At 35.7% G+C, this 19,686-nt stretch overlaps 1 protein-coding gene across 1 annotated transcript in view; it reads left to right on the top strand.

The window, feature by feature from the left end:
- Positions 1–19,326, top strand: part of ADGRA3 (adhesion G protein-coupled receptor A3) — a 53,853-nt gene extending 34,527 nt beyond the window's left edge. Inside the window, exons 10-19 of the mRNA XM_054065214.1 lie at positions 518–667; positions 3,232–3,393; positions 3,663–3,866; positions 4,687–4,900; positions 5,055–5,263; positions 9,977–10,101; positions 10,634–10,757; positions 12,219–12,364; positions 15,158–15,253; positions 15,416–19,326. Coding sequence (XP_053921189.1) covers positions 518–667; positions 3,232–3,393; positions 3,663–3,866; positions 4,687–4,900; positions 5,055–5,263; positions 9,977–10,101; positions 10,634–10,757; positions 12,219–12,364; positions 15,158–15,253; positions 15,416–16,658 — 2,673 coding nt within the window. The 3' untranslated portion in view covers positions 16,659–19,326. The remainder of the gene's footprint in view (positions 1–517; positions 668–3,231; positions 3,394–3,662; positions 3,867–4,686; positions 4,901–5,054; positions 5,264–9,976; positions 10,102–10,633; positions 10,758–12,218; positions 12,365–15,157; positions 15,254–15,415) is intronic.
- The last annotated feature ends 360 nt before the right edge of the window (positions 19,327–19,686 follow it).

Genomic DNA, 19,686 nt, shown 5'->3' with positions numbered 1-19,686 from the left:
CTGCTAGCTCAGGGATGTTGCATACTGTTTAGCAAAGAATTTTCCAGCCTGATCCTTGTTTCAGGAATGAAGTCATGAGCTTTGTAGTAGAGAGGATCTGTCTTGGGTTTTTTTGTGTTCCATTCCAAATGCTTTCTGTAATTAGTGTCAAGAGTGAATGCTACAGCAGTGGTGTGCTTAAATTTCTTTTGGCTCTCTTGCTATAAAATGCCGTATTTTTTGAGCTTTGTGTTGTCATGTGTATGCTCTGGTGAAAAGGAAAATAAGCTTTTAACAGTATTGCCTCAGTAGGACATGATCTGATTTCTGACTGCAAGTACAAATGCTGGTTTTCTTTTTTGTAGGAAATATTTTTGCTAACAGATAAGGTGATAGTCCCTTGCTACTTAAAACATTGCGATCCTTGTGGGGATTGTTATCCTCTTAGGGAAAATGCTTGTTTGTTAATTGCTGAAGTGTTGCCTCTGTCTTGTACTTTATTTTCTCTTCAAAATGCTTACATATGTTCTCTATGTAGATGCCGCTGAACCTCACTAATGCAGTGGCAACAGCAAGACAGCTCTTGGCTTACACTGTGGAAGCAGCAAATTTTTCTGATAAGATGGATGTGATTTTTGTGGCTGAAATGATAGAGAAATTCGGAAGATTTGCTGAAAAATATAAAGAGGTAACTGGATAATTTGCCATCACTTAATCAAAGTGTTTGTCCTTAAGTATTCTGAGCAGTGAAACCTCAACATTAGATGCAGGCGCTGAGTTAGTGGATTATCAGATTCTCTTCCATGTTTTTGTTTGTTTAGTAGGTCCCTGAAGTTGCTGACCCATGGTCACAGACTTCGCATTCGCGCTGAGATGATCCAGCATTCACTGGACCTGTAATGTGAGTAACACCTCTGGTCAGCACTGGAGCAGGGAGATAGGTACAGTAAGTCTGTTTTTATTTAATATGGAGTGGGTCACACAGGTTTTCATTTATATGTTCTTACCTAAAAATACAAATAATGAAAGCCTCAGAGATCCTCTCAATAGTGAATAAAACAAGACTTATCTTCTCCCCTCCCACCACGGTAGGCTGTCTTTATTCAGTATTGAGCTGTATCTCTAAGGTTTTCAGTATTCCTATATCTTGAGGATATAAGACATTAAAATAGAATCTTAGAGAACGCTCATGTTGGGGAGAAAAATCAGTCCCGCCAATGGGTAGGAACTCTCTGTTTCACTGCTGAACAGAGGTTATATTGATCTCACTGTACAGTGCATGTTGGGAAGTTGGAGACCACAATGACTCAGTTTTAAACATGTGCAAAAAAAGTGCCAAATTTCTCCATCCACCCTCAGCAAACCATAAATACTGGTTGTAAATTCTTTGCAGAACTCCTTGGAGAATTTTCAGGCTAAACCTCCTTTTTACAATTATAGCTTGGATTTTTTTGTCTGTATTTTGGAATGATATAAGCAGTTCATTGAATGGATTATTTTGTACCCATCTGAAAATAAAAACATGTTTTGGATTGCTGCGTGATTTATTACATTATAAGGATATTCTTTTCTCAGCTGTGATTAATTGTCTGTAGAGTGACACAATCTGGCATTACTTTGCCATGTTTGAAAGTAATAGATGATATGAAGGAATCTAATTTAAATTTATAGGTAGTTTTGGTGTTAGGTGATGTATTTTTTATCATCGTTGGTTTGATTTGAAGTCAACCTTTGATTTGTTGATATATTCAAGGAACATGAGTGCAATTTCATTTTTCTTTTTTAGTAGCTATTAGCAAGACAGTTATTTCTTATTAGGGTATTACTCTACAAACTTTTTCTTGACACTGTATTCACTTATACCATGTTATTGTTAGTGTTTAGTTTTTGTCGCAGTGACTATTCTGAAAAATAAATTCCGTAAAATACAAAGAGCTTCCAATAATAGCTTTTTTGTGACAAGAAACAAACTGAAGACAAATATTAAGGAAGTTTTTAGATTGTCTTATTAGAATGCAGTTAGAAAACCTTGTGCATACGAGTTAAACAGGGGAAAAAATATGTAATATTTTTTAAAAGTATGCAACATTAAGCAACTCGAGTCCTGTCACTTCAGGATCATAATCCTGATAATATATCGTAAAACTAACATTTGTTGTTGTGTAAGATGTTACTAGTTTTCAAGTAGTGAAAAGTCATAGTAAGCACCTTCAATTAAATTAAAATTTAATTTGTTATTGAGAATTAAATTAAAAAGGCTACAGCCTGCAAATGCTGCTGTAGGCTCTGTGTTAGCTGTTGAGAATCTTTGCCAATTGTAGCTTCTGTACCTAAAAGAGAGAGTTTTTAAAAAGTAAATGCTTTTATATTCAGATTCTTGGCTTTATTTTTAAAGATTTTTAAAAACCCCAACAAACTACTGTGTTCTTTCCTTAGTAGTAGTACTCTGAAAAAAAATGAGGAAGCCTGGGTGGTAAAGGAGATATCTTCTCCACCCTGTCTCTCTTTACACAGAAAATTCCAGTCTCTAAATTTAGGCACCGAGTGTTGCATTTCATTCAAATCAACTGGGAAATACATATACCTTCACTTCTGGTCCAGTATTTGTCACTGTTTCTTAAATGCTGTGAAACTTGCAACATTGTAATTGGTGGTTTGAAAGCAGCTCTGATACCTGTGGGTATTTGATGTCTCTCTCACCTATAACCTGCAACCTAAAACAGTTCGTGCAAAATTCAAGGTGGGCATAGAGGAACAAAGAAAAAGTAGGCATAGCAGAAGAAAGAGAAACAGAGGAGGTGTATGCTAGCTTTTGCCTGTATTACTCTTTTCTTATTATCTTCCCCCATATATGAAAGTGTATTATTGCTGATTTTTATATGTATAGTTTATTCTGGTTTTATTTATTATAGGTTTAAAGTCGATTGTAAACAGTCCTTTTAAGTACTACAGTAAAACATCGAGTATTATGCTCATTGCTTTTAATGAAATATCTGTATTTCTTATGTTTTTATGTTCTAAGTGTAATGTAAAAAGCCAAATTACATTGACATAGCACTTTTTCCTGGATGGAAATAAATATCCAAATCAAAGTGTTTCAGTATCTCAACTTGACAAGTGATGATTGAGATAGAAACAATCTATTTCCTTTTGATTTTCATGCTGACAAGTTGCTTTGTATGTTCTGATAATAGTCTAACTTGATGAACACTATCAAGGATATCAAATAGTTTTATTTCTGTTCCCTATTAGCTTGGTGACGTGATGGTAGACATAGCAAGTAACATCATGTCAGCTGATGAGCGTGTTCTGTGGATGGCACAAAGGGAAGCCAAAGCTTGCACTAGAATTGTACAGTGTTTACAGAAAATTGCTGTGTATCGGCTTGCAAATGGAGCTCAAGTTTATTCTACAGTAAGTATAAATTTATTTATTTAGAAGACATTTTGTTGGCTCTTGAGTTTCAATAGCTTTTTATTTTTCTTAATAGATGCTGGCATTATATGAAATGCCTACTATTTCTGTAGGGAGAAGATATAATCGGAACAGATTTATCCCTGCCGTATAAACAGAAACATATTTCTGGGTGTGTTTGTTGTGGTAGAGGATCCCTCTAAGATTATTTATTATTCTTCCTGTGGTGTGTAAAATTATTTAATGTTTGATTTTTTTTGTTGTCACAGTATTCTCCAAATATTGCTCTTGAGGCTTATGTAATAAAGGCTGCTGGTTTCACCGGGATGACGTGCACCGTATTTCAGAAAGTGGCTACATCAGACCGTACAGGACTCAGTGATTACGGGAGAAGAGATCCAGATGGAAATCTAGATAAACAATTAAGTTTTAAGTGCAATGTTTCAAATACACTGTCAAGTCTGGCTTTAAAGGTCAGATACATATTGTTTCCCTGCTGACTTCGTAATAATACCTTAAATATGAATTATTTGGAAAGCAAGCTTGTATTGTTATTAATTCCTAATGTTAAAGTACCATGTTTACATAATGCAGAATGAATGTGATGAGATAATTAAAGTGACAAAGGGTGATAAATTTGATTATAGAATAATTTTTTAATGAGTAGAAGTGGTTTTCTTTATAGAAACATATTAAGTTGAAAGAAACTTTCAGACCTTTTCACAGCTATGGAAATTAAAATGCTCTAGTTCACAATAATACTTGGTTTTATTTTGCTTCATTTTCACCTTCATTACATATTAAGTCAGATCTTACCAGTCTCCTTAAATATCTGAAATATTCTGCTTAGTGATACTGTAACTAAGCATGAAGTAGATGATGGACCCGAAATGTTAATTTTATTTGTGTGTGTGTGCATGTACAGCGTTTAATTTTGAATGGTACAAATGCACAATTGCAGCATTTCTCTTTGTCTGCTTGTCTTGGTTGCTGCTTTTAGTTGCCAAGGGTCTAATCTGGAGAACTCCTGTAATAGTTACTGATAAACTTCAACTTTAGTCTTAACAAGTAAGGTAACTACAGACTATTAAGGTTTTTTTCCTTTTTAAAAAAGTGTTAAGAATTTAATACCCTGATTCAACAATTTTATCATTAATTACTTGGAAACACTGTCAAACAGGTTTGACACAATACATAGTCTACTAAATGCATTCATCTCTCACACTGTTCAGTTTTATCCCTGTAAACAATTTAATTTTCTCTGTAAGACTGTAAAAATCTTCTTATTTCTAGAACACAATTGTAGAGGCGTCTATCCAGTTGCCAGCTTCCCTTTTCAACCAAAAGCAAAAGAGAGAAATCAGACCCGCAGATGAATCTGTCTACAAGCTTCAGCTTATAGCGTTTCGCAATGGAAAGCTTTTTCCAGCAACAGGAAATTCAACAAATCTGGCTGATGATGGGAAACGTCGTACAGTTGTAACACCAGTTATTCTTACCAAGATAGGTTTGTTTTTTATTATTACTTTTTTATGATACTTAGAAATAAGAAACATTTTTGGCTCCTTTGTTTTGACTAGTGTGTATATATAATGTGTCTAAAGTGTTTAACATTATATGTTATGAAAAATTCATGTGAAAATACATTTCTTTTGTAACAGATGGTTTAAACCTAGCCAGTCACCACGTTCCTATAAATGTGACACTGCGGCGCATTGCGCATGGAGCAGATGCTGTTGCAGCTCAGTGGGACTTTGATCTACTGAATGGACAAGGAGGCTGGAAATCTGATGGTTGTCGCATTCTTCTGTCCGATGAAAATATTACTACCATTCAGTGCTACTCCCTCAGCAACTATGCTGTGTTAATGGTATGACAATTATAATGTCTTCCTGGAATTAAAAATATTCAAAATACAATTCTGGATGTGAGGGGGTGTTTGTGTAAAGAGAATGAGTATTCTCCCATTCCACTTCACATAAAACTAGACATAAGAAATAAATATTCAGGGTTTTTTTGTGTTGATATAAATGTTGATGGTGGTGTTGATGAGGTTTAAGTAGAAGTCCATGAAAATGGAATTAATTGCTGAATATACTAGACAGGAAAGAATTTTCATATGTAAAGTACTGTACTATAGGAAGCCGTTTTAATTAACTAATTATTCAAATGGTCTTTCATGAACTTCAGTCTAATAAAGATAGTTTAAAATAAAAGTCACCGCCAACCCCCAACCCCCCCATTTTTTTCCATGCTAGATTAAATTTATTAGCTTTGTCTGACAGGAGTGTTTTCCCGATGTGTTTCTCCCACATGTGTTAACCTATAACCAGAAACAGCTTTTTCACTGCAAATCAGCTGTTCATTCAGTAGTATGTCGATCTCTTCATAGAAGACATTGATTGAAAAAGGAGGGGAAAAAAAAACAACTGTTACTATCCAAAATACTTTTAAAGTGTTGCTTTAAAAAATAGCATCTGAACTGTAGTCTTAGCATATTGATGTCCATATAATTGTTAACCAGTTCTAAAACGTAGTGGTACTTGAAGGGAGTGAGACAACTTCTTTTAGTGCTCTTCACTTATGAAGTAGGATTTCTTCTTTGCCTGTCCTAGAGTTCTTAATTTCAGAATTTGGCCTAGGAAGCCTCCCTTTTTACAGATGGTGTAACCTTGCTCGTCAGTCATCACCACAGATGCTAAATGATAAAATGTGATACATAAAAATGTTAGGTAGTTGGAAGCTGAGTGAGATAGTAAAGAGGCTTAAGAAATAATGTTAAGTATAAATCTGGTATGGGTTTTGTTGTAGTCAATGTGCTCTGTATTGAATTGAGCATATATATTTATGTAATCGTACGTGGAAGAAAAAGGATTCCTTTCTGATGATCAGTGCATGAGAAGTTGCTGTGTTTGTTTCGCAACTCAGATTTTCAAAGATCTTCCTCTTCAGAAAATTTAATGGTAACACCAGGAAGCTAAACATAGATAAAATTAAGATTTGCCTGTCAAGCTTTTTAAAAGAGCTTAGCAAGCAACTTTCCACTTTACTTTTGAATGTATGTTTTTAATATTTCAAACTTTTATAATCCTATAGTTCCCTTCTTTAATATTTTTTTAATATATAATCCTTTCCTAAACCATAAGTGTACTTTAAAATGGTGTTAAACTTCATTTGTATGTGTAATATGCATGTTGAGAGAGATGCTTTAAATTGGTCACATTCCTGCCATCTGGAGGAAGAAAAATGAAGCGCATATTCAATCTGCTGCTTTAAATGGCTATTTCTCAGTTAATATGTGCTAAGGTTATAATCAATATCTCATTGTCAGTTGTGTAGAAAGCTGTTGACAAGCAGGAATAAAAAAATTAGAGGAAGAGGCAGCTTTTTTTCCTTTTCTGCCAGTGGTTTTTACTGTATGCTTGCTCAAAACTGTTATTCCTTAAATATTTAGTTACTTCCCAAAATGTTAGTCTGCGGGTACTGGAGAGGAGGGTAGGTGGAAGAGGACAAAGTAATGGTCATCTATTAGACGTTCCTTGCGCAGACTTAATACGTTATAAAAGGTCTGGATGTCTAACTGGCAGCCAAAAAAAGATTTTCATAATTCCTATCCACATATTAACTACAAAAAGCCATGGTAGTCTATTTTATTTCTGGAGTGTCATAGCGTTCTGAAATTCTGGGTTCTGGTCCGAAGTTCATAGGAAATCCTTTTGGATTCAGTTTTAGAAGTTTGGCTTTTAATTCAGTAGTTATCATTGACATTGAATACATGAACAATAGTGGCAGGAGGGACCTGAACACAGCATTCCATCATCCTGACTGGATAGCAAATGACTTAGCCAAGGTTATTTTATTCTTTTTTTTTTCTTTTAAGTCTACTTTTTGTTACTACATGTGTGTAGAAGAAAGCAGGTATTAATGTACTGAGCTGTCTTTACAGTTATAAAATTTTATTTCTTTGGAAATCATTTTAGACACTCTTCAATAATGGAAGAGATAACCCGGAGACTCAGCTGAAATGTCATTATTATTGGCCTACAGTAAAAAGAAAACAGCAAAGGTAGTTGAGAAGAAACAGAGTTCTGCTTGTTGGCTATAAACACCCCCATGTTCTTCTTAATGTCATCTCTACTGTTATTTTGCTGTCATTCTTTTTTATTAAATTGTTATTTAGGATCAATTTAGCTCAGAAATAGCTATTACCTCTCCTCACTCTTCTTAGGAGGTCTGACTAAAAAGTGCAGTCGTTGAGAATTCCATTGACTTAGTGGGTCAAGGCCTTTGCTAGCTAGGCTGGGCATACTGAGTTTTCTTAGGTGTTTTAGAAGATTATTGCAAATCTTGTGATTCTGTATCTCTTGTTCTTTCATTTCACTCCGATACACCTGTAACATCTTGTTACCTGTCACCAATCTCGAAGCAGAAAACAGAATTCTCCTACAGTTTCTGGTCTCCGATACTCACCAGCGATGTATGACAATACATTTGGTCATGTTTTTAACAGCTGTGAGTTCCTAGGGATCTCTAGCTGGATATCAACCAGGCCACAGATACTGTTGAAATCAAATGAGGCTGACTGCCTGAGGGATAATACCTTCTGATCTTTCCCAAAGTGTGTTTTCCAGGTGCCAAAGAAAGCCAAATACATAAAAATCAAACTGACAATCTGATTAAAGTAGTTTAAAATGAGGTGAGTGAGTTTGGTACGAATCACAAATTTATTTTCTGATGAAAGAACAGTTGAAGGAGTGGTGAAGAGACTGCTGACCCTTAATTTAATTGTAAGCCTCAATTCAAGAATGCTTCTGCTGTCCATGAAATCAGATTACCCATCTTAACCTTAAAAACACTGTAATTTTTCTCAAAATAAACTGAAGCTTCCTCCTATGTTCTGCTGTTCTTTTTGAATGTCAGGTTTGTTCTCCTTTCCCCCAGCACTCTTTTGAACTTTGCCAGCTCTAGAGGTTTGAATGACTCACTCAATTATAGGCGAGGCAAGTTTCTGCACCCTGTCTATTCTGAAAATTTATTTGTAATAGATTTTTTTCCACTGATCTTAGTTAAGTGAATTTGCTTTATTTTGTGCTGGAAGAGACTGAAGGGTTTTTTTTAGAGTGTTCACTATCATTATGGAAATGGAACCCTAGTAACTTACAACTGCACCCAAACAGAATTACTTCTTGCTTTTCTTGCTAGTAAATGAAAATGCCACTCCTTAGATGTTGTTTGAAATACTACTATGCTTTAACAGTCCATGGTTCCATTTTATGCTTACTCATTGACTAATATTTTGACAAACCAGTTCAAGAAACTTAAACAGTGATAAAGAGCTGTTGAATTCTATTTGAGTTATGAACTATATTCCAGTAAAGCAATAATATTAGAATAGCATTCCAGTAGGAACATCTGGGTGTCATTTGAGTTATTTAAAGTTTGACCAGCTTCAAAGTCAGGTGATATTCTCCAGGTCATGTTCAGTCAAGCTTTAAGTATCTCCAAGCTCTTCTTACACCATCTGTCTGGGCAGTATGTGACCACGTTCATCAGAATTCTTTTTCCTGTATCTATTCAGAATTTCTATCTTGCTGATCATGTCCAGCGTGTCTCATCATTTCATGGTTCAGCTTCAAGAAGAGTTTAACTTAGTCTTCTTCATGCTATCCGAATAGATAGTTCAATATAATAATGAAATCTCCCATCTTTCTTTTTTAATTCAAGGTGAAAAACCCCATCTTTTTCATCCTCAGTCACTGTGTGTTTCAGTCTGCTTGTCGTCTCAGTGATACATGAGACTTGCTCCAGTCTGTCGGTGCATTTCTTGTACTGGGGAGCCTCCAACAGTTCTGCAGAGGTCGTCTCACAATGCTGTACAAGTGGAGTGATCAATTGACCCACTTGCTGTGCTTTTGCTAGTTAGTACAGTGAAATGTGGCCTTGGGCTGCAAGCTAAACTGCTGACTTGTGGTTGACTTTTGTCTACCACTACTGTCAAATGGTTCTTTTGGCTTCCTACTCAGTCCGGTTTCCAGCCTGTGTTGTTGCACACATAGGGTTGTGCCATCCTAGATGCAGATATTTTCACATTTTCCTTTGCTAAATTTCATGACATTTTGTTAGCCCATTTATCTGGCTCACCGGTATCTCTCTGAATATCCTCCAATCAGTCTCCCCAGTCTATAGCATCATCTGCAAACTTGCTGAGGGCACTTTCTGTAACATTCTTTGGTTTGTTGCAGAAGATCATAATCATAACAGAAACACTCAGTTCTATGTGCTATACATGTAAATATTTTAAAAAGAAGAAAATGGTGTGTGACTATGAGCTACTAACTTCCCTGTATATTCAAGCGTATATGAAGTGTAAATGTCTGTAAGATGTGCGACTGCATTTATAGAGATCAGCCAGAATAGCAGGTAATCCTGGAAGAAAGCCAGGAACACCAAATAATAAATAATTGGAGGGGCAGGAGAAGGGGTTTCGTCTAGAAGGTTCCTGTTACTAATTTATTTTGTTTCCTCTGCCCTCACAAAAAGAAGAGATAAGGTGGACTAATGTTATTTTTGGTTTTGCTGTCAGGACTTGACGGGAGCTGAATTATATACACAGCCAGCTGATCTTTTGCATCCAGTAATTTATGCTACTGCCATGGTTTTGCTAATGTGCCTCTTGATGATTATAGTCAGTTACGTATATCATCACAGGTAAGAATCAAAAAAGACTAAAAAAATTTAGTTTCATAGTGCTTATGAATTATTTTCTTTTTTGATAGGAACAAGATATAATAATCTTCATTTGGTTTTGCCTATAAAATTTTGTTGATGCGAACTAAAAGTTAAGCCAGTAGCTATTTCATCTTCAGTATGACAACTTAGCTCTCATAACTCTCTCTCTCTTCAGTTCTTCACTTTTGTTTCATCATGAAAGAAGATAACACTCAAGATTGATGGTAGAATTTAACAAACTGTTCAGCCTTTCCCGTTGTTGTGGATAATGAAAGCTTGAAGCCTACAATTTTTTAATCAAGCCCCAAATATTTGTATAATGCTAGTTAATAGCAGGGTGTTTTAATTTCTTGTAATGAAGACCAGAGATTATATTTGATTACAAAGGACATGGTAGTCAAACAATCATTAACAGTAATTCTGTCTCATTTATCATAAATGTATCTTCTAGTTTCTAAAAGACAATAAATGCAGCTGTGTTTTATGTGGTCTAATTTGTTTCCTTTAACAGTGTGATCAGGATCAGTGTAAAAAGCTGGCATATGCTTGTTAACCTGAGCTTTCATATTTTCCTGACATGTGTGATGTTTATTGGAGGCATAACTCAGACCAGGAATGCCAGCATTTGCCAAGCAGTAAGTAAACATGCAAACACTTGAAAAAATCACATAGTCTTATATACATGTACACCCACCTTGCCTCCTATGGAGTAGTAGTAGTAGTAGTATACAGGCATTTTCATAAAAATGTACAATTTAGACCCCCCCAAAAAATTTCTTTTTTAATATTAAAGATATCTCTTGATATCTTGTTAAGGCTATTTCTTGATGATAAGGATATCTCTTTCATCCAGCTATAAAGTTAAAACTAATTCATTATTTGAAAACTGGAGAAGTATTTCAGAAGTGCAGCAGAATTTTTTTTGCCCAAAGTGCTATCAGAAAAAAGGTTTTTACCTGTTAGTTTTATTTTTGAGACTTGCTTATAAAATTGTTTTATAGGCCTGTATGTACCCTTTAGAGCCTATGTGAAAATGATTTCCACAGGTATTAAAATATTTATTTCCATTTGCTCAGTGTAACCTAAAGGGAGTGAGAGAGAAGTGTTTCAAGTCAAAGACCCATGCTTTCTCTGAACAAGCATCATTAATTTTATTAAGACTCTTCTTTTATAATAATGTGTGCTTCTAAGATTTGACCATCTCAATTCATTTGCACTGTTTCAGTATAGTAACAGTTGCTGCTTTGGGATGATAGCAGTGACTTCTTCAGTGTTTTTGGTTCTGGGTTTTTTTTCCATCTAGTGATTTATAAAAGCTTCTAATCCCTCACTCTAACATTGTGTAATGCTTTTTGTTTGAATTTACAGTAGTTATTAGGTTGATGATTCATAATATTGCAATAAAATAAGTCCTTGGTCTTTCTCCTACAAATATAAAGAGAATAGTAATCTGTACATGTATGTGTGTACACATTTACATGTGTATATGTGGAGATTGGGAAATGGCTAACTGTACTTAACATTACTAATACTATTAACAGTGTCCAGCCAGTCTGTGAGCATGACTTTCCAGTAATGTTTTGGGCTGATCAAATATTTAAAGTATAATACTTCCTTTTTTGCATTGTTAAAATCTGAGTTTGTTAGCTGTCTGTATTTTGCTGCCTGCTGCGTAGTTACCACAATATCATTGGTTTATTTCAATTTGAATATCTGCAACACAACATATTTTAAAGTTGTTTTTCATGAAATACAGTTTCTAAAGGGTGTGATTGATGTGTAACATTAAAAATGTTGGCCAGCAGAGTTCTTGCTACTTTATTAGTTTTCCTTTCACTCGAAGTAACTGCAGCTATGTGCACTTTCCAGAAGCAACTGGAACGATGGGTTTGTATAACACATTTTGCTTTTTTGAAAATCACATTTTAGAAGAGGCATAGTAAAATAAGAGAGGTTTTTTTCTTCTCTTTGAACTGTGCTTTTGAAACCTCCAGGTTTTATGTGAGTTGCATGTTAAAAGATAAATATTTTTTTCTTTTTTTAACTTGGTAAAAAAGAGAATGTTTGGGGATTCATTTTTATTTATTTTTTTTAAGGTTGGAATAATTCTGCATTATTCGACTCTAGCAACAGTATTGTGGCTGGGAGTGACATCTCGTAATATTTACAAGCAAGTAACCAAAAAAGCAAAGAGATGTCAAGATCCTGATGAGCCACCTCCTCCACCCAGACCAATGCTGAGGTGAGCCTGTCTGTGTCTGCAGCTCATTATTTTCCAGGTTGCTATGGTCATATTCTGACAAGAGAGTGTAACAGGTCACTACTGGTTTTCCACAAGTGCCTTTCATAGAAGATTTTTCTTTCTGAGTCCGTAAATTCTCTTCCAAATTGTTCTGTTTGTCAGCATTAAGTGAAGGAGCATTGGTCCTGGAATGCTACTGTTTCAATGCTGTGTTCCTGATTTGTAAATAAAGAAATTGGTAGTATTTCAGCATCACCACTGGGGTTTGATACGGACTTTAGATACTTGGCATTAATTTATCGTGGAAGAAAGAATGTGGAGAACTGTTATCATACAATTAACAAACACTGCAATTTAAGAAAAGCTTAATATGTTTTCCAAAGATAGTTTGAAAAATAGGTATCAGTCATTACCAAATGAAAATAGTGTTCTTTCTGAATTGTTCTGCTTAGAATTTTTATTTCTGAAATCACTGAAATGGAACAAACTAATTATCTGTGAAATTCACCCTATTTGAAATATTTTGGTAGGAAACTTTAACATACTTCATTCATACAGCTTATAGAACTCCTGGGTATTAATTAAGAACTGTTAAGCTGAAATTCTCCACAAGGTGGCAGAAGTAGATTAACTTTGATTAGTTATAGACAACTATTTAGAAAGCTTTTTTTAAAGTACAGAGACTGCAAAAAATCAGAAATGCTTTTCTGAATATAAACTAAAATTTGCAGTACTGTATAAAAGCATGAAGAAATATTTCATTGATAAATTAGAAGCTAGAAGGTGAATATTTATGCCACTGAAGCGCTGTCTTTGCTCTCCTTGACATTTCCGTTTTTAAGAAAAAGTAAATTTGTATTCACTGTAGGCTGTCATGCCTATCACCAACTGTGTGCCTTCCAGCAGGGTGCTGAGTAGCCTTTTTAACATCTGTTGTGATTTTTATTATTTTTTTTCATACCTTATTATTTCTCATGGAGTTTTGCTTTGGAAAGTGTTACAGTAAAATTACCACCTCACAGGCTCAGTTCTGCATAGAATTAAACATGTACATACCACTTCAGATCTGGACATCTCATCTGCAACGATGGCAGTAACTCTGGAGACGAGTATCAGAACAGAGCAAACATGCTTTGTGGTTTTCAGATTTTTGAAGTTTCTAGCTACTCGCAGATCAGGAGTTTCCTCAGTCCAATGTGTAATGTTTTTGCATGGAACAGCCATAGAAGGATTTCCTTCCTCCCCGAGCCGTTCACTTGTCTCTTAAATTTGTGTTCAAAACAAAACTACCCATGGTAGGTACCCTTTTTCATAGGGCAAAGAGGTTCTTGCTTGTTTGGAACCAGTCATCTGCTGTTATCAGTAGGAACCCCCTGTTCCTTCAGTTTAAAGAGACAATCAGTATTCTGTCTCTACCCTACTTATATTTTTATTCTGCCTTGTGTTTTTTGGGTTTAAAGATGTCCACCTTGCAAGTGATGGTAGACATGATGTTGACACTGATCTCAATTTCTGTAGGTATTTTCTGAAGGTGGACTTTCGTACCTTGTAAGTTTCCTTCCCCTATAGCACAGATCAGCTTTGTTCTTTATTTTGGGAAATCATTGCGTGTAAGACAACTTTTTGTTGGTGATGATATTCATTCGGTGTTTAAGGGGCTTTGTCATAGATCGTGAACAAGGTGGAAAAAGACGTGAAATGGGTCTGGTGTTTTGCAGAAAGACACTGTAGACAGCAGAGAAGAGATTTGCTGTGGCTTACACTAGCCGCGTTGAGAAGGTGTTGTAACACTTAACGCTTGTTTCCATTCCTTGACTTTAAAAAACTTTATGCCAAGTACATTGCCATGGCAGGCAAGGGGGTATAAAAATAACTGAGGTCCTCTATTGCCAGTCGCAAAAAGGAAATGGATTTTGTCCTGCAGAAACTCAAGTGAGACAGCAGTGACTTATGGTGAATAATGTGAGATACAGAGGAAGGGTCCAGGACCATCAGAATAGATGTCTCCTTGTTGACAAAACAAACTACCCATCTGTATGTCATAGTAGTAATTTTCACTGTGAGTTTTGATCTGAATTTGGACTGGATTAACATGAGATGCAGATTAATTCACATTAATCTGAATGATAGTCAGTAATTATTGATCTGCCACTAATGAATTCAGTGTGAATTCGCAGAGATTGGAATGGAAAGCTCCAACATTAGTTAGATACTCTAACAATGTAAGCCCTCATCCTTGTGAAACCATAGTTTTTAATTAACGCCACTACAGGGAAGCAGGAGGTGTATATTATGAAATTATAGAGTACGTCAAAAATAAATATACAAAACCAACACACTCAGCCTCTTCACACAAAACAACCTAAGCAACAAGAATTCTTGTGGCTTATATTCTGAATATAGCAGCCATGATATTGGGCAAGTTCATCTCTAGAACGGGAGACATAGCACTGTTTTCCTTCCAAGTTCCCGTAGTCTCTTTCAGCTGTTTGCCACTTTTGACTGCCAGCTTTTGCTTCTTCCTTCTAACTGTGTGTGTCTTCGTTCAGTGCCTGTGAGGGTGGCGAGCAGCTAGGAGAGAGAGAGGTGGTTTGCAATAGAAGGACAAAATTATAGTGAGGAAACCTTAGAAAAAAATGTTATTGCCAAAACCCAAATCTGATTCACCCTGTTTATTTTCTTAAAGATATTGTGTATTTCCAGAATCCTGGAACGCTCTCATTTCCTTCATGGTGACTGAATAAAATCCATTGCCATCAAGCGGCCACTTGATGTACTGGCTTTACTTTTCAGGTTCTACCTTATTGGTGGAGGGATCCCTATCATAGTTTGTGGAATAACAGCAGCAGCAAACATCCGAAATTACGGCAGCAGACCTAATGCTCCTTAGTAAGTACTGTGCTACTGAGAGCTCTGTCATAAGATTTCATGGATTTACTTTTCTAAGTACTCATTGCAATAATTTATAAGTACCATTATGAACTCAGTAACAGTAAGTGACTTTGTGAGAAGATGGTATTTTTGATTTTTTTTGGTTTCTTTCTTTTCCAGTTGCTGGATGACTTGGGAACCAAGCTTAGGAGCATTTTATGGACCAGCTAGCTTTATAATTTTCATAAACTGTATGTATTTTCTCAGCATATTCATACAACTAAAGCGTCACCCTGAACGTAAATATGAACTCAAGGAACCCATTGAGGAACAGCAGCGTCTGGCCACCAATGAACACGGGGAAATGGCACATCAAGATTCATTGTCAGTGTCATTAGTATCCACATCTGCTTTGGAGAACGAGCATAGCTTTCAAGCACAACTGCTGGGAGTAGGCCTTACTTTGCTTTTGTATGTCGTGCTGTGGATTTTTGGAGCTCTATCAGTCTCCCTGTATTATCCTATGGACGTGATCTTCAGCTGTTTTTTTGGGGCAACGTGTTTAAGCCTCGGTGCCTTTCTTATGGTTCACCATTGTATTAACAGGGAAGATGTCAAGCATGCTTGGATAACGACTTGCTGTCCCGGAAGGAGTACATATTCAGTGCAAGTAAATGTTCAGCCCTCCAGTTCCAGTGGAACAAATGGAGAGACCCCCAAGTGCACCAACAGTAGCGCAGAATCTTCATGTACAAATAAAAGTGCATCAAGCCTAAAAAATTCTTCTCAAGGTTGTAAGCTAACTAACTTACAAGCTGCAGCAGCTCAGTGCCACCCTACTTCTCTGCCGTTGAACACAGGTCTGCAGCTTGATAACAGTCTCACTGAACATTCAGTGGATAATGATATCAAAATGCATGTAGCTCCCTTAGAGGTACAGTTTCGGACAAATGGACACCCAAGTCGTCATCATAAGAACCGAAGCAAGGGACATCGTGCTAGCAGGCTTGCAGTATTGAGGGAATATGCATATGATGTTCCCACGAGCGTGGAAGGAAGCGTGCAAAATGGCTTAACTAAAAGTCGACAAAGCAACAGCGAAGGGCATTCAAGAAGCCGAAGAGCCTATTTGGCATACAGAGAGCGTCAGTATAACCAGTCCCAACAGGACAGCAGTGATGCTTGCAGTACACTTCCAAAAAGTAGCAGAAATACCGAAAAAACAATAACTACCAACAACAAAAAAGATATTCTAAGGAAACCAATAGCAGTTGAACTTGAAAACCAACAGAAATCTTATGGCTTAAATTTAGCCGTTCAGAATGGATCGCTTAAAAGCAGTGGACAGGATGGACCCTTGCTCACTGCAGACAGTACTGGTAATATTAGAACTGGGTTGTGGAAACACGAAACTACTGTGTAGCATTATAATTCATTGTGAGACGAATCCATATGAACTGTGATTATACATTCCTTAAAGCTATTAACACTTTCAAAGGCGGTTTACAAACTCTAGGTACTTTATGCAAGGAGGGAACAAAGATAATCTGCCAAGCAAAGATTGTATGCATTATTATCCTTGCTGTTCTTACACAGACGAACATTTGGTATTCTGTGAAATTTTTGAAGCATCAGTCTTGAGAGATGCAGAGCATAACTTTTACATTTTTATATTTTACCTGTAACTCTGCAGATATGTCCACAACACATTTCAAATTTGTATTTAAATGTATAATAAATAGTATTTTCCCCAGCAGCCTGATGTTGCACTTATTTGTTTGCTTGTTTTAAAGATTATTGCACTGAGTTTCATCTTAATTTTACTGCTTCAGTAACTGAAACTTTCGAGTTTGGTGTCTGAAATAGACAATGCTGAATTGCATAAGGCTTAGAATTTGTTTGAAATGAAGAAGCTACATTCTAAAGAAGCTACATTTTTAGTGTACAGGCAACTTGTTTGCTCCAAAATCATTGTCTTGTACGTGCTGCAGAAGTTACTTGTATTTTTAGATGGCTGAGGCACAGCGGTTTAGTTTCCTTGGTAATACTTTTGGTTAATACTCTATTTTGTTCTCATAATTACTTGAGAATTTTTTTTCATTTTTTTTAATCATCTGTAATCGAAGATTTTCAGTGTTCACAGGCAGTAGGGGCTAATTTACAAAGTTCATCAGTACATACCAATGAAAATGCCTTCAGTAATAATAGTGTGGAAGAATTTTAGCATGGGTGTTTTGAGAGGTCGTAAAGGGATACCTGTTCAGACTTCGATTAGTAGGCAAAGCCAGGGTCTTTGGGTTCAGTGTCACTATACAAGCTGACTCTTGAGAGAGCATTTTGATTTGCAAGTCCACTTTTACTCACCTGTATGTGACTACTGGCAGAATAATCTTCTCTTCTCCGATACTATGCAGCATCTGTGTTTAAAAGAAAAGTTTCAGTAACCGAGCTATATTAAGATTGCCAGTTTTAAAATGTAAATCCTTGCAGTAGAAAGAGTTAAACCATGCAATCTTTTACAATAATGTAAATCCTGAATAATAAAAAGTTTTATATAAATGTTGAATAATAAAAGTTGTAGTTGAATTAAACTCAAATTTAAATTTAATTGCAGTGTAATTCCAAAAATTGGTGTCAAGGTCAAAATACTTTGTGAAATGTAATACTATAGAATAGATTGTCAATTATGAATATAGCTTTCTATAGTTAAATTGGACATTAGCTCAGTGTTAACAGGATCGTATTTTGTGTCATCCTGCTGCTGATATGCATTTAAGATAGTTGCAGAGTAATGCTTGGGGTTATACCTGTTTCCAGTACTGATACCTGTTTTACTAAAATCATGCGTATTAATAATAGCAAAAAATAGTTTGTATAATCTAGTACTGACATCACAACTCAACTTCTAAGCAACAAATAGAATTGGATTCTGTATATACTTGACTACTTGGTTACCTACTTCAGACTTGTCACTAGTGGGTATTTTAGTTAAGTCTACCTGTTTGAATACAGAAACAAGTCTGTTCTAATGTTCTCAGTACTCAAATGTTGTGTTAAATTGTTTATAAAGTGAGAACTCATTCATACATGTTTAATATTGCTTGCCTGGTTTACTGCACCCTATACTAATTGGTCTGAACTAATCTTGGATTCAATGTACAAACCTCTCCAGTAGGACAGGGTTGTTAGGATCTGAGTTCTATTTTTGCTTCTTGTAAGTAGCTGCCATTTAAGAATACTTAGAGCAACATTTTGACAAGTGTATGACTCAGTTTTGGTTGCTATTCTATTTTACTGGCTTCAAGAGAGGTAGCTTTTAGCTTGTAACCAGGCTTACAGCTACCATATGGATAAGCGCTCACATAAATGAATTTACAGGTATTACTAAAGAAAAGAATTTAAACTCTGTGTCCAAATACATGTGAAGTATTTACATTTTAAGTTGTTTGACAAGATGGTCATTGCTAAAAAAGCTGTTTGTGGGTTCTTTGTTGTAGGGAGTGTTCCCCTTGGTGGCAGAAATATATTTTGGACCTGGAAGTCAAAACCAGTTACTTGATCTCTTTCTATTCCAAATGCAACAGGTCTGTTTGTCTTGATTTAGTAATGGATTGAATGAAAACCGAATTTCAGACACTAAGTGTAAGGGCGTGTGCTAAAAAAAGCACTTATCTCTGATCTGAATTTGTATATTGCACAACTAGCAGCAATATAATAATTGGAGTTGCTTCATACTGAGTTTGTAACCCTAAACCTAGATACTTCTAGATTATATTTCATCACGAATGTATACCGTCCTGGTATTTTTACAGTAACAGATGTATGTACTAATGCAAAAGATTTAAACCTAGTTTGTGTTTTCTTTAAAACCGTAGATCTAGAAAAGTATATTCCACATATATAATGGAAAAATGTCAAAACACCCTGGAGATTTTCTCATTATCTGAGCAAGGTATGATACAGACTCAGGATAAGATCAGTTATCCTTTAAAATCTGCTTGCCCTTTCCTTTTAGTACTTGACACTTTTTTCACAGCTTTGGAGTGGAGCATCAGTTTAGTCTTTCTTGAACCCGACCTTAAAAATGCCTTTAAAATTAATTCTGTGTGTAATGCTTCTGCATAGCTTGCCTTAAGTTTTGATGAGATAAAAAAAAAATAAACTCTTTGCAAAATACCTAATAAATTGAGGATAGCCTTGGTACCTATAGGGGTTGTTAATGTAAAAATATTCTCAAATCATCACACTAATAAACACACTTCAGTTAGAGCTGTGCTCATAGCTGTACTTGCTTTTAATCTAACAAGGGCTTTCGCTTAGATAATGGCATTAAATCGTTCTCACTCAGTCTTGACAAATACTGAAGAATGCACTCATCTCCTGTATTGCTCATGAAGAATCTTAATTGGACGAATTTATGTAACTAAAAGTTGGAAGGCAGGTTATTAGAC

The sequence above is a fragment of the Cuculus canorus genome, chromosome 4 (genome assembly GCF_017976375.1).
Source record: "Cuculus canorus isolate bCucCan1 chromosome 4, bCucCan1.pri, whole genome shotgun sequence".
NCBI lineage: Eukaryota > Metazoa > Chordata > Aves > Cuculiformes > Cuculidae > Cuculus > Cuculus canorus.
The sequence above is the reverse complement of the archived record's forward strand: the minus strand, read 5'-3'. Positions and strand labels throughout refer to the sequence as shown.